This window comes from Macaca thibetana, chromosome 9, assembly GCF_024542745.1.
Source record: "Macaca thibetana thibetana isolate TM-01 chromosome 9, ASM2454274v1, whole genome shotgun sequence".
Taxonomy (NCBI): domain Eukaryota; kingdom Metazoa; phylum Chordata; class Mammalia; order Primates; family Cercopithecidae; genus Macaca; species Macaca thibetana.
Genome location: NC_065586.1, coordinates 50,802,737 through 50,823,262, shown reverse-complemented (window position 1 = coordinate 50,823,262; position 20,526 = coordinate 50,802,737). Strand labels below are relative to the sequence as shown.

At 38.2% G+C, this 20,526-nt stretch overlaps 1 protein-coding gene across 6 annotated transcripts in view; it reads left to right on the top strand.

Annotated features, from left to right (window-relative positions):
* Positions 1-16,383, top strand: part of NRG3 (neuregulin 3) — a 1,119,166-nt gene extending 1,102,783 nt beyond the window's left edge. For 3 of the 6 annotated variants that reach the window (XM_050803842.1, XM_050803841.1, XM_050803845.1), the window contains 4 exons: positions 1,456-1,583; positions 6,631-6,801; positions 12,752-12,823; positions 13,067-16,383. In XM_050803842.1, the coding sequence (XP_050659799.1) occupies positions 1,456-1,583; positions 6,631-6,801; positions 12,752-12,823; positions 13,067-13,574 (879 nt within the window). In that variant the 3' untranslated portion in view covers positions 13,575-16,383. The remainder of the gene's footprint in view (positions 1-1,455; positions 1,584-6,630; positions 6,802-12,751; positions 12,824-13,066) is intronic. The other 3 variants (XM_050803844.1, XM_050803843.1, XM_050803846.1) reach the window with 1 other exon arrangement.
* Positions 16,384-20,526: the final 4,143 nt, after the last annotated feature.

The window sequence follows — 20,526 nt, the reverse complement described above, 5'->3', positions numbered from 1 at the left end:
CTTCTGTCTTTTTATATTCTTTTTCTTGTCAATATCTTCCAGCCATGTTGAAAGTCTGTGGACTTTACTTTCAAGCATTAATTTTAAAGCCGACATTTTAAGAAAGAAATTACAATAAAATATCTCCCACTCCTTCCTCCTGGATTCACTTTTCTGCTGGTTAGAACTCTTTCTTTCTCCATTTCTTACTTCATAAGTCATCTTTAGAATATATGTAAATGTAAGACTACAAGCAGCCACTACCAACTGATTAGAAATGGGACTTAGGGAGGAATTTATCTGTAGTTTCTTATAGTTCAGAGATAATATTTCTAAAAGGCTAGAAAACATCTTAGAGTATCATCTTCATTATTGTGTCTACCTTCTTTTTACCTGGATCAAATGCATTAAGTATTGTTTGTGAATTTTTTCAACAACCCTGTAAGAGACATTTTATTATCCCACCATATAGATGTGAGATTCAAAAAGGTTGATTAACTTGATTTTTTTAATCAATGCTTCTAATAGTGGCTTCTTTACTTTTGAAATGAAAAGAAAAAAAAAAAGGTATACTGAGTTAGAGTTTTATAGTTACTCAGGATAACACTTAGAATCTTTAACTTGACACGTTGGGTACTGACTATCCAGACTCCAAACTCTCTTTTATTTTGATGAGCATCCTTAAACTTCTATTTCTAAAGAAAGTCTTCACCTGGAGTTTCTAGAAGAGAAATCTTCTACCCTTTGCTACCTCTTCCAGCGCCCAGTGTGCAAGGAGTATTAAAGTTGACAACTTATTGACTCTTGAGATGCCGTGTGATATTTCTTTTGGGGTAAAATTTTTCTGAAGTTGTCATCTATATAAGCCTTCTTTAGGCTTCTACACCTTACGAGTTATTATAGCCAAAGGAGAAACCAAGAGTTCCGAACTATAAGGAGTGAAATGCTCAAAATTTCTCTTGTTAAACATGGTAATTACCTGGTAACAAGCTGAAAGAGAAAAACAGTGGAGCGTGGCGGCCAGATGTTCTGAACCAATGTCTTTCATCACTCTCAGAATGTTATGAAATTTAATAAGTGTTTATTGAATCCTTATTAGTGGTAACCCAGCTACTAATTCAATTTTTTTGGTAAGATGTACATCAACTAAACCATACGTGTAAGCGCCTTTTGGCTGTCAATCACAGTGTGCCATGGGTGTACATTAATAAAAATGAGAGAGCAGGCTTGGGATTCTGACATGAAGAACCCTCTTCAATGGATCCTGTCTAGGCACAGAGATGGTTGGGGCAGGGGAGGTGAATACTCAATGTGTTGGAAATAGGACACAAATTATGTCTCATCTCCTGCTCCTCTAATCAGGTGACCAGGAGGAATTGGCATTCCAGTAACTTCTCAATGCCTAGCTCTGGTGTTCTAGGCCCTCCTCCCGTAACTTATCCTTCATCTCAACTCTGTACGTGTGATTTCCCACAGTATTCAAAGGTGGAAAGGCATCCTGTGACTGCATTGGAGAAAATGATGGAGTCAAGTTTTGTCGGCCCCCAGTCATTCCCTGAAGTCCCTTCTCCTGACAGAGGAAGCCAGTCTGTCAAACACCACAGGTACAAGTAGCTCATCATGGTGGGAGTGGGCACGTTCACACTGTGTGTATGCTGGGTGGCACATGCCAAGGACTGGCAGCATGACCTAGGAGAGACAACTGTTCTTGCTTCTCCTGTAGTTCTCTGTGGAGCAGATGCTCAAACACCTCACATCAGGTAAACCAAAGATACCGGTTTCCACAGCAGACAGCATTACCCCTGTAAGAAACTTGATGGAACTATAAATAACACCCATCAAAGCTACAGACCAGTTAAAAAAATAAATTGCATTCTGAAAAACTATTTTTAAAAATACGTTACCTGGCCTGCCTTTTCTAGATGACACAGTTAATGAGTAATTCTTCCCTGTGCAGCCTAATGTGACAGACTTCAGGTTTTCCAACACGGTTCTTACAAAATAAAAGTTTCCACGGGGAAGAAGCCTGGTGAATCTTCTTCTTGGGTCTATAAAATCTTCTGTTATAAATGGGGTGGCAGTTTCTTACAAGCTGCCCAGAAATTGGCTGCTTTGGAGAAAAAGCCAAAAACGTAGTTATTTGACACATTTCATAGCATTCTAAAGCTAACCTTGTCCTTCAGCATCTTCTAGTCTCCACTTTTCTGTTTTATACATCAGGATTCTGAAACTCCAAATATTAAAGGTATTTGTTCTAAACCAAATGATGAAGTTTGGGACAAATGACAGATACACATCCTCAGTCTTTATGGAAGTTGTCCAAAGATGTAAGCTTCCTTTTCTTAGTGAGATTTACACTATTTTACAATTTGAAAAAATTATGAAAAATTAAACATTTTAACAATGAAAAAGTAAATAACAGTCGTTCCCAGCAATGAAAGTTGAATGTTGTTGCCCCTTTGTTGTCACATACTAGGCAATAGTTTGCACAACACCAAGCTGGACACATACATGATAGAAGAAAACTACTTTCTTCTTCACCTTTTAATGAGTTACATGAAATGGATTTTATTGTTTCTGGCCACATTTACTTTGAGATTTTTAGTCACTCTTGACACTAATCCTCAGTACTTGATGGTAATTTTTATTCTCATTCTACATGAGTAGAGATTAAAACACTGAGAGTTTGCCATTTTAAAATATGGTATGAATCTATGTTCAATTCAGGATTGAAATATCTTTGGCTCTTGGATAATTGCTTTAGCTATTCTTACTGCAAGTTTTGATTTATATCAATGTTGCATTTACAGAATATTTTCCTGTGAAAAGAGCGTTTCATTTCACTGGACCTAATGGAAGTTGTCTTAATTAGGGAAATAAGTTCAATATTACCAGTCTTTCAGAAGACCGATATTTTCCCCCAAATGGTATTTTCTCCTCCTGATTATAACACATGTTAAAGTAGTATTCCACCTAGTCAAGTAATTCAGTATAATATCATTCTAGTATTATATTAACTATATTCTGTCATAAATGCTTTAAAATTGATATATTTGTTTTAAAAGATCAGCTTTTAATATGTTTGAGCTGCAATATTACTATCCCCAGTTCTCATGTGCTTTTTTTTATGCTCCTTCCTAAACTTGGCTTCTGCTATGGTGTCTAGAAGTCACTCACAGATTAAATAAGGACATCTTTAAGAGACTTTCCTTTTTGTTTGGATCAATGACATTGCAGTATCTGTTAGCATACATTGTGTCCTGATAGATGGGCAAGGGTTGATTCACAAAATGCTTTTAGAACTTTGTAAATTATAGTTTAATATATCATAGCTTTTGTTTTGTAAAACATGCAATAGACTTAAACGTTTTCATGATTGATAACCCAGGCACTGATTTATACATCCTGGAAACTGCTCCCTAACTTTCTGAATGCCACTGAGTGAGAAGGCCTGAATAGCTGATTGATCAATAGGCATAAAACTCTTTTTAAGACAGGTCACTAGTTCATACTGATAGACTTTGTTGTTGTGACAGTTTAGTGAGCTATGAATAATTAATTTCTTTTGTGAACTGCAAATATGACTCATTTGGATAACTCATGTACGAAACAAAGCTATTAATTCAGAGCCATTATTTCTAATGTTTAGTTCAAAAAAATCCCATCTGTTTAGAAAATAAATCTATTACGGCATGTCATATTTATTGCAGTATATTTTGGCAATGTAAGTCACTTATCTTTTTTTATTATTTTATTTTTTTGGAGATAGAATCTCGCTCTGTCGCCCAGGCTGGAGTGCAGTGGTGTGATCTCGGCTCACTGCAACCTCCAGCTCCTGAGTTCAAGGGATTCTCTTGCCTCAGCCTCCCAAGTAGCTGGGACTACAGGCGCGTGCTACCACACCTGGCTAATTTTTGTATTTTTAGTAGAGATGGGGTTTCACTATGTTGGCCAGGCTGGTCTTGAAGTCCTGACTTCAGGTAATCCGCCAGCCTCAGCCTCCCAAAGTGCTGGGATTACAGGTGTGAGCCACTGTGCCTCGCCATGTCACTTATAAAACCACATATGTAGGTTTTTTACATTGAAGTAATTCCAGGGTTTTCAGTGACAGAGAAGACCCTTTGAATTGCCAGGTGCGGCAGGGGAGCTAGAGGAACTCATCGTGCGGAGCACCTACTGTGTGCCAGGCTCCATGCTCCATGCTTTGCATACTTCCTCTCTTTAAACCTCCACATCCCATAGCGAACCTAGGAAAATTCTTAAGTAGAACGCTGATATCTTCCTTTTGCCACTCCCTTTTCACACTGGCAACAATTTCTACCTTTTCTGTTTTCTGCCTTGCCCTGTACACCAAGACGGCTGCAGGCTCCCTTGTCCTCTGGTTTCTGTGGGTTCAGTGTGAGGCACAGGCATGAGATAGACGGCAGGGAGGAGAGTGAGGTCATGGCCCTTGTGTACCCTTCCTCCCTGCTTGGTTGCCTTCAGTATGTCCCTTTTCTGGGGCCATGGAGCCTGCAATGCGGCCCCCTCCTTACAACTCACTTTCTCTCTCCATTCTGGGAACTGCTCCCTCTCCTTGTCCCTTAAGTCAGAGGGATAATAATAGCTTCTCATAGTAGTCCTGAGGCACGGCAGCCTCCTTTATTGCTTTTCTTCCCCTCAAACACTGATCACACTTTTGTATATAGCAAAATCTCTAGCAATGAACCAAGTTCAACTGCCATCTATGTCTCTCCGGGACTCTGACTGCTACAAGTACCTCCGTCAGCATCATGCTTCCAGCAACTAGTTACCTGCAGACCCAAGACTTACACTCAGTTGCAGCTAATTAACTCTAGCATCTCATCCTTCATGCCCTGCAGATCCCATCATTGCCATTGGATGGTAGATGAAAGTAGGAAGGCAAGGAAGCAAATTAGCTGCTAGAGAGCTTCTCCAACTTGTGGGCTTAGTGAGCTAACTAGACATTCCCTGTTAGGCATTTAGGGACACACCACACCAGAAGTATCATGATAAAGAATGAAGGTATAGGGGCTAGGGACAGTGGCTCACGCCTGTAATCCCAGCACTTTGGGAGGCCTAGGAGGTGGATCACCTGAGGTCAGGAGTTTGAGACCAGCCTGGCCAACATGGTGAAACCTCGTCTCTACTAAAATTACAAAAATTAGCCTGCCATGGTGGGGGGCACCTGTAGTCCCAGCTACTTGGGAGGCTGGGGCAGAAGAATCATGGGAACCCAGGAGGTGGAGCTTGCAGTGAGCCGAGTTCGTGCTACTGTACTTCAGCCTGGGTGACTCTGTTTCAAAAAAAAAAAAAAAAAAAAAAGGAATAAAGGTATAATAAGGGATGTTACCAGATATGATCTTCTGCTTGCACAAATTTAGGAAGTTAATGTTGGTTTGAGGAATATAGAGATTGATCAGTCACCTTGCCACAACCAAGAAAGTGGCTATTAACACTCAAATATCAGATTTTCAAACTCTGACCTTAAATAATATTTGCAAAGTCCTGTTTTGTATTGACTAAGTAGAATTAATAGTAATATTGATGGAAGAAAAGTGACAAAACCCCAAATAATATAGTGATATGGGCAAAATGTCTTTGAGAGACTGGTTTCTTTAGAACCTTCATAAATTTATTAAAATTTCAAGAATGTTTTCATATTTCTTTCTATGGTTGTATTGATATTTACAGAGTAAAATGAGAATGCAGCACAAAATTCTCAGTTTCTTTATTATTTGAGCACCACAGAACCAGTGTGACCACATAAACTAGCATCTCGTGGAATGTCTACACGTGAACAAAGTTCTCCTCACCAGTCTACAGTAGGGTTAATTAAGTGGGGTGGAGATGGGAATGGATAAGGAACAGGTAATAAGTCTCATCAGCAATGGATTTTTATAGAGTCTAGGTCTTTTCTGTACATAATCTATGTAAGAATTCTCACTTTGTTAAGGCCTGTGGTGTAAGCCACTTAAATGTTGTGCTCATTGATGGCATCTATAAACATATAGTTATTTAGGCATTTGGATGTATGAGTCAAATAAACTATATAATCAGATGTTTATTAAAAGCAAACTCTGAAGAAAAATAATTTAGTTTGTCAAGATTGATTAAAATCTGAGGTAGTGAACAGGGGATTTAAACATATGTTAATGAGAAAATGCCAATTAAAATTTGTTAATTCTATCACTAATAAGTGAATATTTTCCCCCATAAATCCCTTCTGGGCTTACTGTGTTTAGTTTTCATCAGTATCTCATAAGAAGGCTATTTTTATTTATATCAGAGAGACACCTACGATGCCTTGGATAATCAGGATGGATGGGAATGAGGAGCTTGAGAATTCCTTAAGTTCGCCTCTTACCCTGGCTGGAAAGTGGCAATGATTTTCATCAGTCACGCTCTAACCTAGAAAGCCAGAAATCCAGGAACTTCCCTTTTTCTCAGTGTCTCCAAAGGTAAAATGGATTGGGCTATTCCTGATCCCATTCTACCACATATACTGTATTCATGGATGGCCCCTGGCCTAGAACTTTGAGGACTTGGGGTGCAGATTCAGTGTTTGCAAAGTTTGGACAGCCACCTGTGAGGTTATTGCTATGATGTCTTTTGTTTGTTTGTTTGTCTGTTTTCATTCCACCTCAGCAGGAGTTTATCCTCTTGCTGCAGCCCAGGGCAAAGGAGTGGCATGCTCCACAGGAATGCCTTCAGAAGGACACCCCCGTCACCCCGAAGTAGGCTAGGCGGAATTGTGGGACCAGCATATCAGCAACTCGAAGAATCAAGGATCCCAGACCAGGATACGATACCTTGCCAAGGGTAGGTCTCAAAACAGCAGTGGAATTTAGGGAAGGTGTCTTTAATGCCATAGCTTTAAATTAAGTTTTAAGTTCCTTGGGGTTTTATTCATTGGTTTATTCATTAACTAGCTATATATGCTTACTGCCATCTTTGTTCTACAAAATGTGAACCAACTTTAAAGTATAGGTGTGATGGAAATAGGTATCGGGAAAACATTACATTAGAAAGAAATATAATTAGGAAGAAAGTAAGTGTAGATATCTAGGCAATATGTTATTAGATCATTTGCTAATACAACTGGAAATTTCTCTTTGATTTAAAAAATCAAAGGAGGATTACAGTGTTCCTTCATCTGCAGATTAGAAAAAGGACTTAATTCCTGATAAGTATTGTGAACAATACACTAAACAATAACTCATGGCATATATACAGTATCTGCTTCCCCTGAGCTTGAATGTAGAATCTGGGTCAATCTTGAGAGTGTAAAGTCAAAGTACAACTTACTAAACTCATATCTGCAAGTTATTCATGGTACAGGGGTAGAAGGGTGGGCTTTGGACACCATCGCTGCTGCTCTTTACAGTGCAAAAGATGTCCCTTCCTCTGGTGGACACAGATCCATAGAGGCCTCAAAGCATGATGAGCTGAGTACAGGATGAATGTTAGCCATTATTCACGTAGTTGGCATAAACTACCCAACTTAGCATGCGATCCTCACTTAAACTGACTGGACTTCAAATCCCATCTCTGCTCCTTACTACTAGTGTGACTTTGAGAATATTTTATGATGTGGTCTTAGATGCTCTTATCTATAAATTGAGAAAAATAGACCAGACACTGTGGCTACACCCATAGTCCCAGCACTTTGGGAGGCTGAGACATGAAGATCACTTGAGCTCGGAGTTTGAGACCAGCCTGGGCAACATGGCAAACACCATCTTTACCAAAAATACAAAAATTAGCTGGGCATGGTAGTGTGTACCTGTGGTCCCAGCTGCTTGGGAGGCTGAGGTGGGAGGATCCCTTGAGCCTCAGAGATGGAGCCTATAGTGAGTGCAGATGGTGCTACTGGACTCCAACCTAGGTGACAGAGAGACCCTATCTCAAAAAAGAAAAGAAAAATACAAATAATTGAGCAAAATAATGTCAACCCCCTGAAGATTGTTGGGCAGGTTTAAAACAACCATGTGTGTAAAGAGTTTGTAGTAGACACATAGTAAGCAGAGAAATGGTACTGGTATTTATTGTTACAGTAATTGTTATAATTTTTTCAATAATTTCAAGAGCAATGCAATCGGAGTTTACTCTAGAAATTTCAGAAATCAGTTCCCTCACTCAAGCCAGGTTCTTGTGGCTCTGTTTTTATCTCTCTGAATGAGCCAGGCCTGGTTTCTATGCTGCTTTGACCTGGATGATTTTTCTAGACTGTCTCTATCAGGCTAAAGACCAAAACAGTGGGTAGGTCTAGCATAGAATCTCATGTTTCTCTTTTCATATGGGAATGGGATATATCGAGCAGTGTCCTGTCTAACAAAGTTCAGCAACAGATTTCGTTAGGAAAACTAGAAGATAGGAAATAAATGGCTGGTGGCTAGGTTTATAATTTTGAAGCAATTCCAAATGGACTGTAAAAGGCATTTGGTACAGATTTAGGGTGACAGTTGCAAAGCAAACATAACAGCCAAGGGGTTCAAAATGTATAACGCGAATCAAGAAGCAGTTTGCATTTCTCTTGGTCTTATCTGTGGAAAAGCAGGCTTGCATTTAACCCATAATTATAATTGATCATGTTTCATAGTGCCTTTTCTATATAATTGACTAATATGCCTTTTGCTAATGAATATGACTATATACATATACATAAAATCCCTGGGATGAATGTTACAAGAACAAATGAGGGAAAACCAACTTCAGAGATTTTGTGAGTGGACAAAAAACCCAGCCCATGCTGCTTTTTTTTTTTTTTCTACTGGGCACTGTTATGACCATCATTCCATATGTTCGAGGAGTAAGGGTACTTGGAGCCTACGCCAGGCTCAAGCTTGAACCATGCACATATCATCAGGGGCTCAGAGATCACATTACATGTTCAGGCAATGCTTTGTTTTTTTAACTTCCTAGGAGACTCACACTTATTTTCTGCATGGTGGTGGTTTTGTTTTGGTTCAGTCACGATTGGGTTGGAATATTCTCTCCAGCTGCCTGGTCACAGGTATTTTCCCATGTGTGATATCTACCAGATGTTGATAAATGGTGACTCTAAGTGTAAGTCACTGTATGCCCAGCACAATGAATCTCAGGGAATAATCTCATTCTCAGTTCTTATAAACAGCTATTTTCCACTCCCAGGGGGCTGACTGTCTCTCTGGACTGGAAATGGGATTGGTAATAGAATTTCACAGCTAAAGGCCCTCTTTAAATTTGGCCCCAGCCTGGAGGAGGGGGAAATGAATTTGCAAGAGCCATCAGCTATCTGCTGCTTGTTTACCAAGCAAGTGGGCACTGTCTATGACAGTTAGGCTCCCAACGTATTTGGCTTCTTTCCTTGGCAAGAACTTCAGCCCAGCTTGAACCTAACGTCTATCTTATTGTGGCCTGGGGAAGGAGTGAGGTGAAGAGGAGATTCTTGAGGAAACTTTGTCATGACTCGAGCCCTGGTCAATGACAGCCATGGTAATGGCTCAGAGAGTTTTAATTGTATCATGTCAGGAAAATCAAGCTAATGTATTCATATGCCAGACAAAAAGAGATGGAATCACAAAAGTTGGATTCACATCTTAGAAGTAGATAAAATTCAAAATATACTAAATACCTACCACACCTAGCTAGCAACTTTATATACTTCCTTCAGTTATTCTTTAGAAATATTATGGATAAGCACACTAAGGATATCAGCATTTAAATGGTTAGCCCAATGTGACATACACAGTCCCATGTAAAAGAGCTGAGATTGAATACTGGCTTTTCTGACTAAATAAACCACTAAATCAACAAGGAATGTGAAGAAAACCACATTTATGGCTGATGATTTGTAAATGGAGTATGTAATTTTATGACTTCAGAGGAAAGTGTGGATTCCTTCAAAATAGTCTGTTCATTCATTGTCATGTGCCCTAGGAACTGAAAGGGTTTGGAGTCTCCTAGAGAAACACAAATTCCTTAGCATGACTCATGAATGACTGGGAACCAAACCAAGTGACTAATACTTGGAATCTTTCTTCTTTAAAAGAATGCTTCGACTCACATAGTTACAGACAAGATGCATTTGTAATTTCTTTGTTGAGGATGAGAGGCAGACTGGCCCAAAACGAAATGACAAGCTTATGGACAGAACTTGTGGAAGCATCATTGGCCCTCAAGGGATACAGAACTTTGAATCCTCTGACTCAGAAATTACATCTAGAAATGTAGCTCTCACTTAAACTTCTGCTGGAATACCAGTGCTGGGACACTCATAGCATCTCTGCGGGGACGTGAGGCTTGCCACTGTGTCTCTAGTAGAACAGGGCAGAGACATTATTTCAATTAGTCCTCAGAAAAATTCCCCTTCCCTCTGAGCAATCAAGTTAGTGTTACTACCTGATTGTTTTAATTGATGGCAAAATTAAAGTGAGGCTGCCATTTGCCTGAGATTCCAGAGCATATAGTAATTTTAGAACTTGAAATCATGTCTAATTCAAAACAAAATCACAGTTAGGAAAGTTCTCATTGTTTACAGCTCATCTTCATGTCATGGTAACATTTTAAATTTCCGTTGTTGCCAGGCATGTGTTCAAAGCCTGACTTGGAAAGTGACACATAATAGTCCACTGCAATTCCTCTTTCTCATCTAAATCCTTTAGTCAGACCTCTGGCAAATGAGAAGAATGCTCAAAGTTTGGCGTGAATTGCCTTTGATTATGTCTTAGTCATGTCACCTAGTTGACTTGTTGAATTTACAATTTAAAAACATTCTCTAAGATACTTGCACCTTTATCCAACTGTTTAGATCCAAGTGTAAGAATTTTTACCTATCACCATCGCGTATCAACTTACCAGATTCTACCTGCTGGTATACCTTGATGATATTTATGTGAAATGCTATCCTGGCTACATTTCTTGTCCCTGTTTCACTGGTGAACCTGACAGACAGACTTTCTATATTTTCTTTTTTTTTTTTTTTTTTTTGAGACGGAGTCTCACGCTGTTGCCCAGGCTGGAGTGCAGTGGCGCGATCTCGGCTCACTGCAAGCTCCGCCTCCTGGGTTCACGCCATTCTCCTGCCTCAGCCTCCTGAGTAGCTAGGACTACAGGCGCCCGCCACCGCACCCGGCTAATTTTTTGTATTTTTAGTAGAGACGGGGTTTCACTGTGGTCTCGATCTCCTGACCTTGTGATCCGCCCGCCTCGGCCTCCCAAAGTGCTGGGATTACAGGCTTGAGCCACCGCGCCCGGCCTTATATTTTCATACATACAAATCATGCTAACAGGATGGTGCTGAGAGCAAAACAAAAGCCTGAATTTTGTTTCCTTACTTCTTGTTGAAAGTGATTTATTGATTTGAACTTTTAGGCTCATATTTTCAGTTATATAACACTAATGAGAATGGAGTAATATTCCCCAAGAATTTCCAAATATGTAGCTGTGCAGTTTGTATGAATAAAGATTACATATCCCCGAAAAGGTATTCTGGTTCACCTTAGGATATATTCATTCATTAGCAACCTCTAACATTGACAGTAATAATTAGAATAAGACAACTTGGGTTTAAATTCTCTGTGTGACTCTTACTAAAGGTATAATTTTGGGAAAATCATCTTAGTCTATTTTACTCATCCACTAAATATAATAATAAATAAACTACAAGGGTTTTAAAAAATAAAACAAGTTAATTGGAGGTGAAAGTGATTTTTACAAGCACTGTACAGATATTAGCTGTTGTTATTAAGTTTGAAAACAGACATTAAGTAGGATATAAAGGGGGAGTTTACCTTGAAGACTTCTTTATGTATTCATGTGTTCACTTGGTTAAAGTGTATTGATTATCAATTCTGTATTAGGCACAGTAAGAGAGGATGGGACTACAGAGGCCTAAATCTCTTTCCTGTCTGTGTTCACTGTCTGGTGGAAAGACCTCTAATTTGCTCCCAATCATGTCCTTACAATAAAGATTTGTATTTAGTATGCAACACACTGCATTGCAATTATTATCTACATGTATAAACATGATTTTCATTTACATAATAATGGAAGTCAAGGAAATGAGATTTATTGTATGGAAGGTTGATATGTTTAAATTGTGTCAAAATTTGAATGTTTAACGTTTAAATTAGGGACAAATAACTAAGAAATAGAATAAAACACTACTGTTCAAGTTCCAAAACCGCATTTCTACAAATCTGCTATGTACCTGTCCCATTTTCTGTCCCTGAACAGCACAGAGGAGAAAGATTTACTAGCCCTGAAGAGGCAAGAAGGGAAGTTAGAAGATTCTGCTGTATTCAAATGACTTGCAATGGCATATTGGTGTTCTTGACAAGTCCTTGCCATGGACCAAAGAACTACCTTACTTGGTTTCTTGGTTACTTGGTTATAAGGAAAGATGCTAGATGCATAGAAGCCCTATGAAACCCACTTCATATTCAGCCCCAGGCTGGTAGAGGAATCGTTATCCTCCCATTCCCATCTGCTGGCTCGGCAATCTGGCAGTGAGGTGGTTCCTTTAGAGCACAATACCAGTGGAAATTGGATTTGGATCCCCTAAAATCAGTGTGAAGCAGAAAAACTCGTGATTGTAGTACCTGGATGCTTAATATTGGGCTTCTTGATTGGCTTCAACTAGGGTGGCCACAACAAGTCTACTGGACTAACCCAGGGCTGAGAGGGTGGTCGAGTTGATGGAGTGGACTAATGCCATTATGGGTGTCCTGTTTGTCACAATGGAAAGGCCACACTTACCTGCTCAATCCCCATTTACTTTGTATTCTAGGATAGAGGTCAGGAAGACTATATCCCACCTGCCTATACAGCTGTGGTGTGTTGAAAGACCCCTGGACTTAAAGTAAGAAGATCTGGGTTTGAGTCTCAGTCTGTCACTTATTTTCTGTGTGACCTTGGGCAAGTCACTTCACCTATCTGAGCTTCAGTTTACTTCTCTGTTTAACTGGGAATCTATTATCCGTCTCATGGGGTTGCTGTGAGAATTCAGTGAGATGGTGCATGTGAAAAGTGCTTTGTGGATTGAGTATTGCTCTAACAAAGCCCAGCAGAAGGCAGAAGGAGTAACACTGTGTTTCTTTTTCAGGTATTCATCCAATGGTTTAAAAACTCAACGAAATACATCAATAAATATGCAACTGCCTTCAAGAGAGACAAACCCCTATTTTAATAGCTTGGAGCAAAAGGACCTGGTGGGCTATTCATCCACAAGGGCCAGTTCTGTGCCCATCATCCCTTCAGTGGGTTTAGAGGAAACCTGCCTGCAAATGCCAGGGATTTCTGAAGTCAAAAGCATCAAATGGTGCAAAAACTCCTATTCAGCTGACGTTGTCAATGTGAGTATTCCAGTCAGCGATTGTCTTATAGCAGAACAACATGAAGTGAAAATATTGCTAGAAACTGTCCAGGAGCAGATCCGAATTCTGACTGATGCCAGACGGTCAGAAGACTACGAACTGGCCAGCGTAGAAACCGAGGACAGTGCAAGCGAAAACACAGCCTTTCTCCCCCTGAGTCCCACGGCCAAATCAGAACGAGAGGCACAATTTGTCTTAAGAAATGAAATACAAAGAGACTCTGCATTGACCAAGTGACTGGAGATGTAGGAATCTGTGCATTCTATGCTTTGCTCAACAGGAAAGAGAGGAAATCAAATACGAATTATTTATATGCATTAATTTAAGAGCATCTACTTAGAAGAAACCAAATAGTCTATCGCCCTCATATCATAGTGTTTTTTAACAAAATATTTTTTTAAGGGAAAGAAATGTTTCAGGAGGGATAAAGCTTACCATTAAAGCTTTGGGGTAGAATTCTGAATCCAATTTCAGTTAGTCCCAACACTGTCCTCTTTGGCTCTTAGAAGATGTGGGCAATTCAGACCCTTGGCCCCACAAGTGCCAGTGTCTCATTAAAACACACTGGTTTCAAAAAGAGGAGAGCTGCATCCTGCAGGTGGATGCGCCAGTGAGCAGGTGGCCCTTGCCATTTGGCTTGCCAGTTCCAAGCCCTAAATTTCTATTCACCCAATAGCCTCATCACAGGTTATGTCATGTCGAGAAATGTAGTGTTTTCTATTTGATTTTTGGAGAATGCCACAAAAGACTCTGCAATGGGAAGGAGGACAGGAGATAGAAGGAGAAACCGGGGGCAATCTTAACTACTCTTGTGTGCCACCTTCCTCTGAGATTTGAAGGCACAGATCTCAGCTGGAGGTATGAAATTATTACAGAAAAAGAGACAAACAAGTCACTATGTCGTGTCACTAAAATCATGCTAATAGAAATGTTTTTCCTTGAGATTGTTTAGAGGCTCTGGAGGAGCGTTTCTCAGTTTTTGTGTGCCTGTGTGCACATGTGTGTGCGAGCGTGTGTGTGTGTGGACTTGCTCACGCGGACACATATGCTGTAAGCACATGTGTTCATTGTGCGTATGTGTGTGCATGTGTGCGCGTATTACGCTTGCTAAAATTTGTTCTGAAACATCAGGGAATCTAATATTCAGAAAAAGTGTTTCCCTCTTAGATCTGTTCACTTTAAATTTTTCCATTAAGTATAAAGTTCAGTTAGTTCTTAAATCAAGGTCACTTGCATGGTGGGGTCGTATAAAACTCTTGACACTGTCTAGACCATTTTCTGATGTGAATACTTTTGAGAGGATCAACTATTGGCTCATTAATGATATCAGTATCATAAGGTGAGTTAATTGAGGGTGTGTGTTTATTTTGAATCATGCCTACTTAAATTATTAACACAAGACAGTTAACAAATTGACAGTTACCATTTGCTTTCTCATCATCCTCATTGCTATTTATTTTATAGCAAGTCTACTATGTGTGGACCAAGGCTTTGGCTTCTGTGGTTAGTATGGGAAGAATAAATTGTTGAAATAAAAAAACCCAGACTATTCAGTTCACAAGAAGCCCCCCAAGAGAACAGTAAATTGTGTTGTATGTTCATTTGGAATAAAGCAATATTTTTACCACTGCTAAGGTGAACTGAAACCTCTCCTGAAGATTTGTCTGTTTATTTACCCTCACTTTCATGGGACATATGAGGAAATTAGTGTTCACATACCCAGTCTTTTTCCAATTATTGGTGGTGTTGAGTTGTTATGTTTACACTGTTTTAAATAAAAAGGCACCGTATTTGAAAGCATAAAAGATTTCTTTTACTGCAGTTTGGGAAAACCTTGGTTAAAATCTCTTGGTGGAAGACACATTCCATGGAAAAGGAATATAACTATTTCTGAGTCAAGAAGTAAATACATACAGTTCTTATTTCAGGTTAAGTTGTTTCTGTTGAAAATACATTGCAAATTGCTCTTCGGGAACATCCGTTATTAGTAGACATATTGTCATCCAGAAAAAAGAAAGAGCACTATGTATTTATCAGAACTACTTAATAGAAATTCAAAGTCTCAGATGTTGAAACACTGGTAAAAATGCACTTTACATTTAACAAAAGATTGTGTGATATTTATTATTTGTTCTGTTATAGTTCCATTGTTTTGAATATGGAGGTGATATTGGTAGAATTTCAAAAGATTATTATAAATTTGTAATGTCTAGATCATCTAAGTTCTCATTTAAAAATACATCTATGGGAACATTTTAGAAAATGGTCTTAAAAACTAACAGGTCTATAAAAACCCAATAAGTTGGGCATCCAATATGTCATTGTGTTGAAATTTATCACAATTATCAAACAACTGGAAGGCCTCAAAACTTTGTTGAAGTCAACCTTGTTCTTGTTTTGTTTGTTTTGCTTTTGTTTCTAACTAAAATGTTGTACTTGCTTATCTGGAAGATTGGTTCTGAATTTACCATTAAGAAGTTATATGCTGTGCGACTCACTGCAGTTATTCTAACATATTGTTTACACTGAAAACATTAAGATTGTCAATGAAACTTATGTCTTGGTCCAACCCCTTTTTTAAAAATATGAAAAACTGTATTATGTGACTATAACCCCACCCCCATGTATTCTAAAAAAGCATTAATAATCTGGCAAATCTACTGGAAGTCTGATATAAAGTTCAGAGATACAATTACTCCCTTAATTAGTAGTCAAGATAAAATCCTCCATAAATAATCTGTATTAATGGTTACTTTTTAGTGGTCATTTGTCTCCTTTAGGAATATGAGGCTTTCCTGTGAAAAGTATCCAAGCTCAAAGTTTACATCCTTGGGCGCCAGCTGACAAGTGCTGATGGCATCAGTACTTTCAAAGTGAATCTAACATGAAAAACACTTGGAGCCATCAGTACTTGATCCTTCAAGCTCATGTGCTTATTTCAACAAAATACATTTGATTTTGCTTCATTTTCCTTGTCTTTATTATGTGAATATGTATTTGGAAATTTGTAATTAAATACACTACAGATTCATTATTTGCTGGAGAATGGATGGTACCTGTTATTTTTTTACTTTGACTCATTTTCTGATATCCCTTTTTGTTTTGTAAAGCATATGTTATTCTCATTTGCCTGTGACTACTGTGGGATGCAATTCAAAATATGTGAGTAATCTTATAATGATGAGAAACAGTAGAAATGACTTTGGAAAATTAGCATCAAAAATTTTTTTCCTAAATTTCCTGTGTATATTAAATGCTCTGTGTTTTACACTCTAGCCCAATATCTGCCTTGCTATGGGTTAAAAACTAAATATTTGTAAATTTATCACACCTCCAATGATTAACATTTCTAAGTAGCAATAGCAAGGTAATAGCAAGGTAGTCTGGAGGAGGAAGAGTGTTGTATATAGGACTTCACAAGTTAACCTGTATTGATCATAGTAACAAATCAGACCTACCAATAAAGAGAACAGAAGAGCCAAGCGAACTTCAAGAGAATGCCCATTGGCTTCTGGATTGAATGACAGCTATAATTTGAGTGGGGCCTCAGGTGCCCATGGCTAAGGCTATCAGTAACCAGATCTCTACCAGAATATGTCTGATGGATGCCGCAGTCATGGTCATGCACACCTATCGTGCAGTATGGTGCTATAGGGAGCACTGACTTCCTAAGTCTGTGTGTTGGGGCACAGGGAATAGTGGTCCGTTTGATTCCAGCCCCACAAACCAGAAAATACTGCACTGAAACAAGTGCTATGAAGCATTTCTCAAGTAAGTATATAACCAACCTAGGAACACAGTAGGAGGGGTGGGATTTTTATTTGATCTTTTGGTACCTGGGAGACATTTTATAGATAAAGAATACTTTTTTATTATTATTCAAATGCATAGATTCGGTGTTTTCAATGGATAGCATGTCTATACTGTGTTTGTACTTTTGTCTTCAGAAATTCAATCCTCATCTAGGCAAAACCAGCACAAGGTTTCAAGGCTGTTCTCAGTTTTAAATGCATCCCAATATGCCCTGGGAAATGAAGGCTTTAAATAAGCTTTATCTCATCCTAGTTTATTATTTCTTTCCCTTTTAAAGAAATAGTGAGGGTAAAAGGCGAAATTCACTCCTTTAGAACCACAACATTCTCTTATAATCTGTTTCCTACTGTAACCACACATACATGCGTGCACACACACACATAAATGTATATTAAATTCGTGAGTCGAATACCTTAGTAGTTTTACTTTTGTTTAATTTGACGAACATCAAAGTGATTGCCTCATGGAATGCCAATGAAATCAAAGCATTTAAAGACAAGCCAACTTGGCAACATTTTGATCATACAGGCATTTTTCAGTTCCTTCTCTTTCTTAGGCAAGCAGAAATAATATTGGGTTAGAAAATTCCACAAGATCCTAGAATAACATCTCTGCTAGATTATCTCTTAGAAATGAACATCAAAAATGAGTGTAAATGATTGTTGTCCTTGTAGTGTATAATGTTCTCAAATATATTTTTTTATAAATTTAAGCATAACTTCTCCCAGAGGTGCCTAAATAGGTGCCTTTGCTTCTGGTACCCACTAAACTTCAATAAGGACAGCGTGTGTGTTGGGGGAAAGGGGATGCTGAGGGATAATGCTGCATACTCCAGTGAAGATAATAGCAGGGGTAACCAGATGTAATCTTGATAAAATAGAGAACAGGTTTCTAGTACTTTCATAATTTTTTGTCATGGATACCTGTATTGATTGCACGTGTACTGTTGACTATGAAAGAATTAATCGTGTGATAGCAAACAATCTCTTATTGTTGGAAATGAATTAGAAAATATTTTCTATTGAAAGTTGTCTTTGTGAAAACTTATACCTTATCTATACATAAGACTGGTTTCATGACCTCATCTGTCAAATAAGGTGGATGACCATTTATCTCTGATTTCCCTTCCAAATTGATGGCTTGCTATCCAGTCCTTCTAACCCAGACTTTATCTGGTCACCTGTCATCTTTGCACTTGAACACAACTCTTTAAAAAATTAATGGCTGTAAGTCTGTCTCACTAAGGCTCAAAAATAGTTAGAACCTGTATATCTATCAATGGATAATATTTACATTTATAATATCAGATTGAATTTCTATGGAGAAAAATACAGGATTGTTTTTGTGGTTGTTGTTAATGTAAATTTACCTCAGACAGGTAATAAAAAAACGGGATGGACAAGAAAATATCCAATTCTAAAGCTTGAAAACAAAGGCCAAAATTTGCCCCAGATTTTTTTTTTTTTAAGAAAATGTGATGAATTATCAAAAACAGAACAAAGGGCTCCCTAGAGAAGGCATGAGACATTGAAGATGTCCTTCTCTTACAGAGGCAGTGGACACACCCTCATTAGATATTCACAAATACAAGATACTTATTAATATTCTCAATTATTTGCATATCAAACTTAATATAAACTCTCCTACCAATAGTGAATAAATTATCAGGAAATACTTTCACATCATGGTTTAAAACAATCCTTGGGAGCAGGATAGACAAAAGCAATGCAGGGTTTACTTGCATATTTAATTTTGATTGTAATTGCTGTGTGTGACAAATTAATATTTATGTGCTTTTTCAACAGCATCCTGACTAGCACTAATTATTCCATATATAATGTGTCTTGGTCAAGAACCCAAAGTCTGAATTCCTTAGTCTTCAATAAAACAATATGAAATGTTAAAATACTTGACTCAAAGACAGTAAATTTGAGTTAATTTTTTTAAAATTATAAGAAGTCAATGTAGTAGTTTACCAAATTGATTTAGAAAAAATGCAGTTTTTACTCGTTTTTGATTATTTAGAGGTCTGATGAACCCTTCATACAACTTTGTTATACACCACACTGATGCTTTCCTTGCTGAAATAAATTTAAATTTAAGGGCTCTGCAAATCACACACACACAGGGCACACAGCACACATGGTGTGTTGAAACTCGATGACATAGATGACCTTGGATTCAGATATTTTTCATAGAAAGTCTATGCATGCAGCGAGAAAGTATAGCGGTTACTGTTTAAAGTTTATTCTTCACAGCCTGCTTTTGATTCTTGTCTTTATCAATAGAAGTCTGGAGAATAGATAACACATTTATTGAAACTGATACAAATAGAACATGACAACTCACCTTATACATTACTACACACTTGCCGGTGGCCACTGTGTATATTTTAAAGATAGCTAGAGAGAAATGCCGTGTCTCTCTCTTTTTTTTTTTTTTTTTAAACTGAGTCTCCTTCTGTCGCCCAAGTTGGAGTGCAGTGGCGCCATCTCGGCTCACTGCAAGCTCTGCCGTGCAGGTTCACCCCATTCTCCTGCCTCAGCCTCCCGAGTAGCTGGGATGCTGTGGCTCTCTTTTACTTTTTTTTTTTAATCATACAATTGTACACACTAAATCAAAATGAGTTCCCTAGTTCTTAATCATTAACAGACTTTATTAATCCATTTGGCCAGGTTTTAAATAAAGAATGTAAATCACACACAGAATACATGAAAAATGATAACCAGAATATTTTCAATTGTCATTTTAAAAACAACTTCTGGGAAACAGTATCTCATGCCTCTGATAACAAATTTGTTTAAAACAGTGTACAGGTAGCTCTATTTTCTTCGAAGAACCATTTCAAAATGGTATCTCCTGCACTGAGAGGATATGAAGGCTATGGAAAATATATTGGATGTATGGCCCTCAACAACTTTGTAGAGTTTACTTCTACTATGGCTGCATTTTGTTTTTGGGGAGATATATCATACTGCTTATTAAAAATTAGATGTGAATGTAATCATCGATTTGCATCTTGACTTTGTCAAGTAAGCTTTTATCTGTGGAGGGACTCCTTGGCCACCATTTCCCAATTTTATCTTCTCAGTAGTCTTTGCCGAAGCTGGACGCTCAGCTTAGGTTGTATTCTTACTGCATTCACCTCTTATGTCATTTCCTCTTTATTAAACAGGGAACTTTCGGCTAAAATAAGAAACTAATGTGATTTTGTACAGAAAGATAGCTTTGTTCTTTTGAGTTGTGTTAGTAGAGGGATAAATTAGGAACATTTCAAATGTAGATGATAATAAGGTTCGTGACTTTAGCCACTATCTTCTCATATGCAGACATAACCCTAGGGCCCCTTAATTTTCCTTATGTTGTTAACAGACTT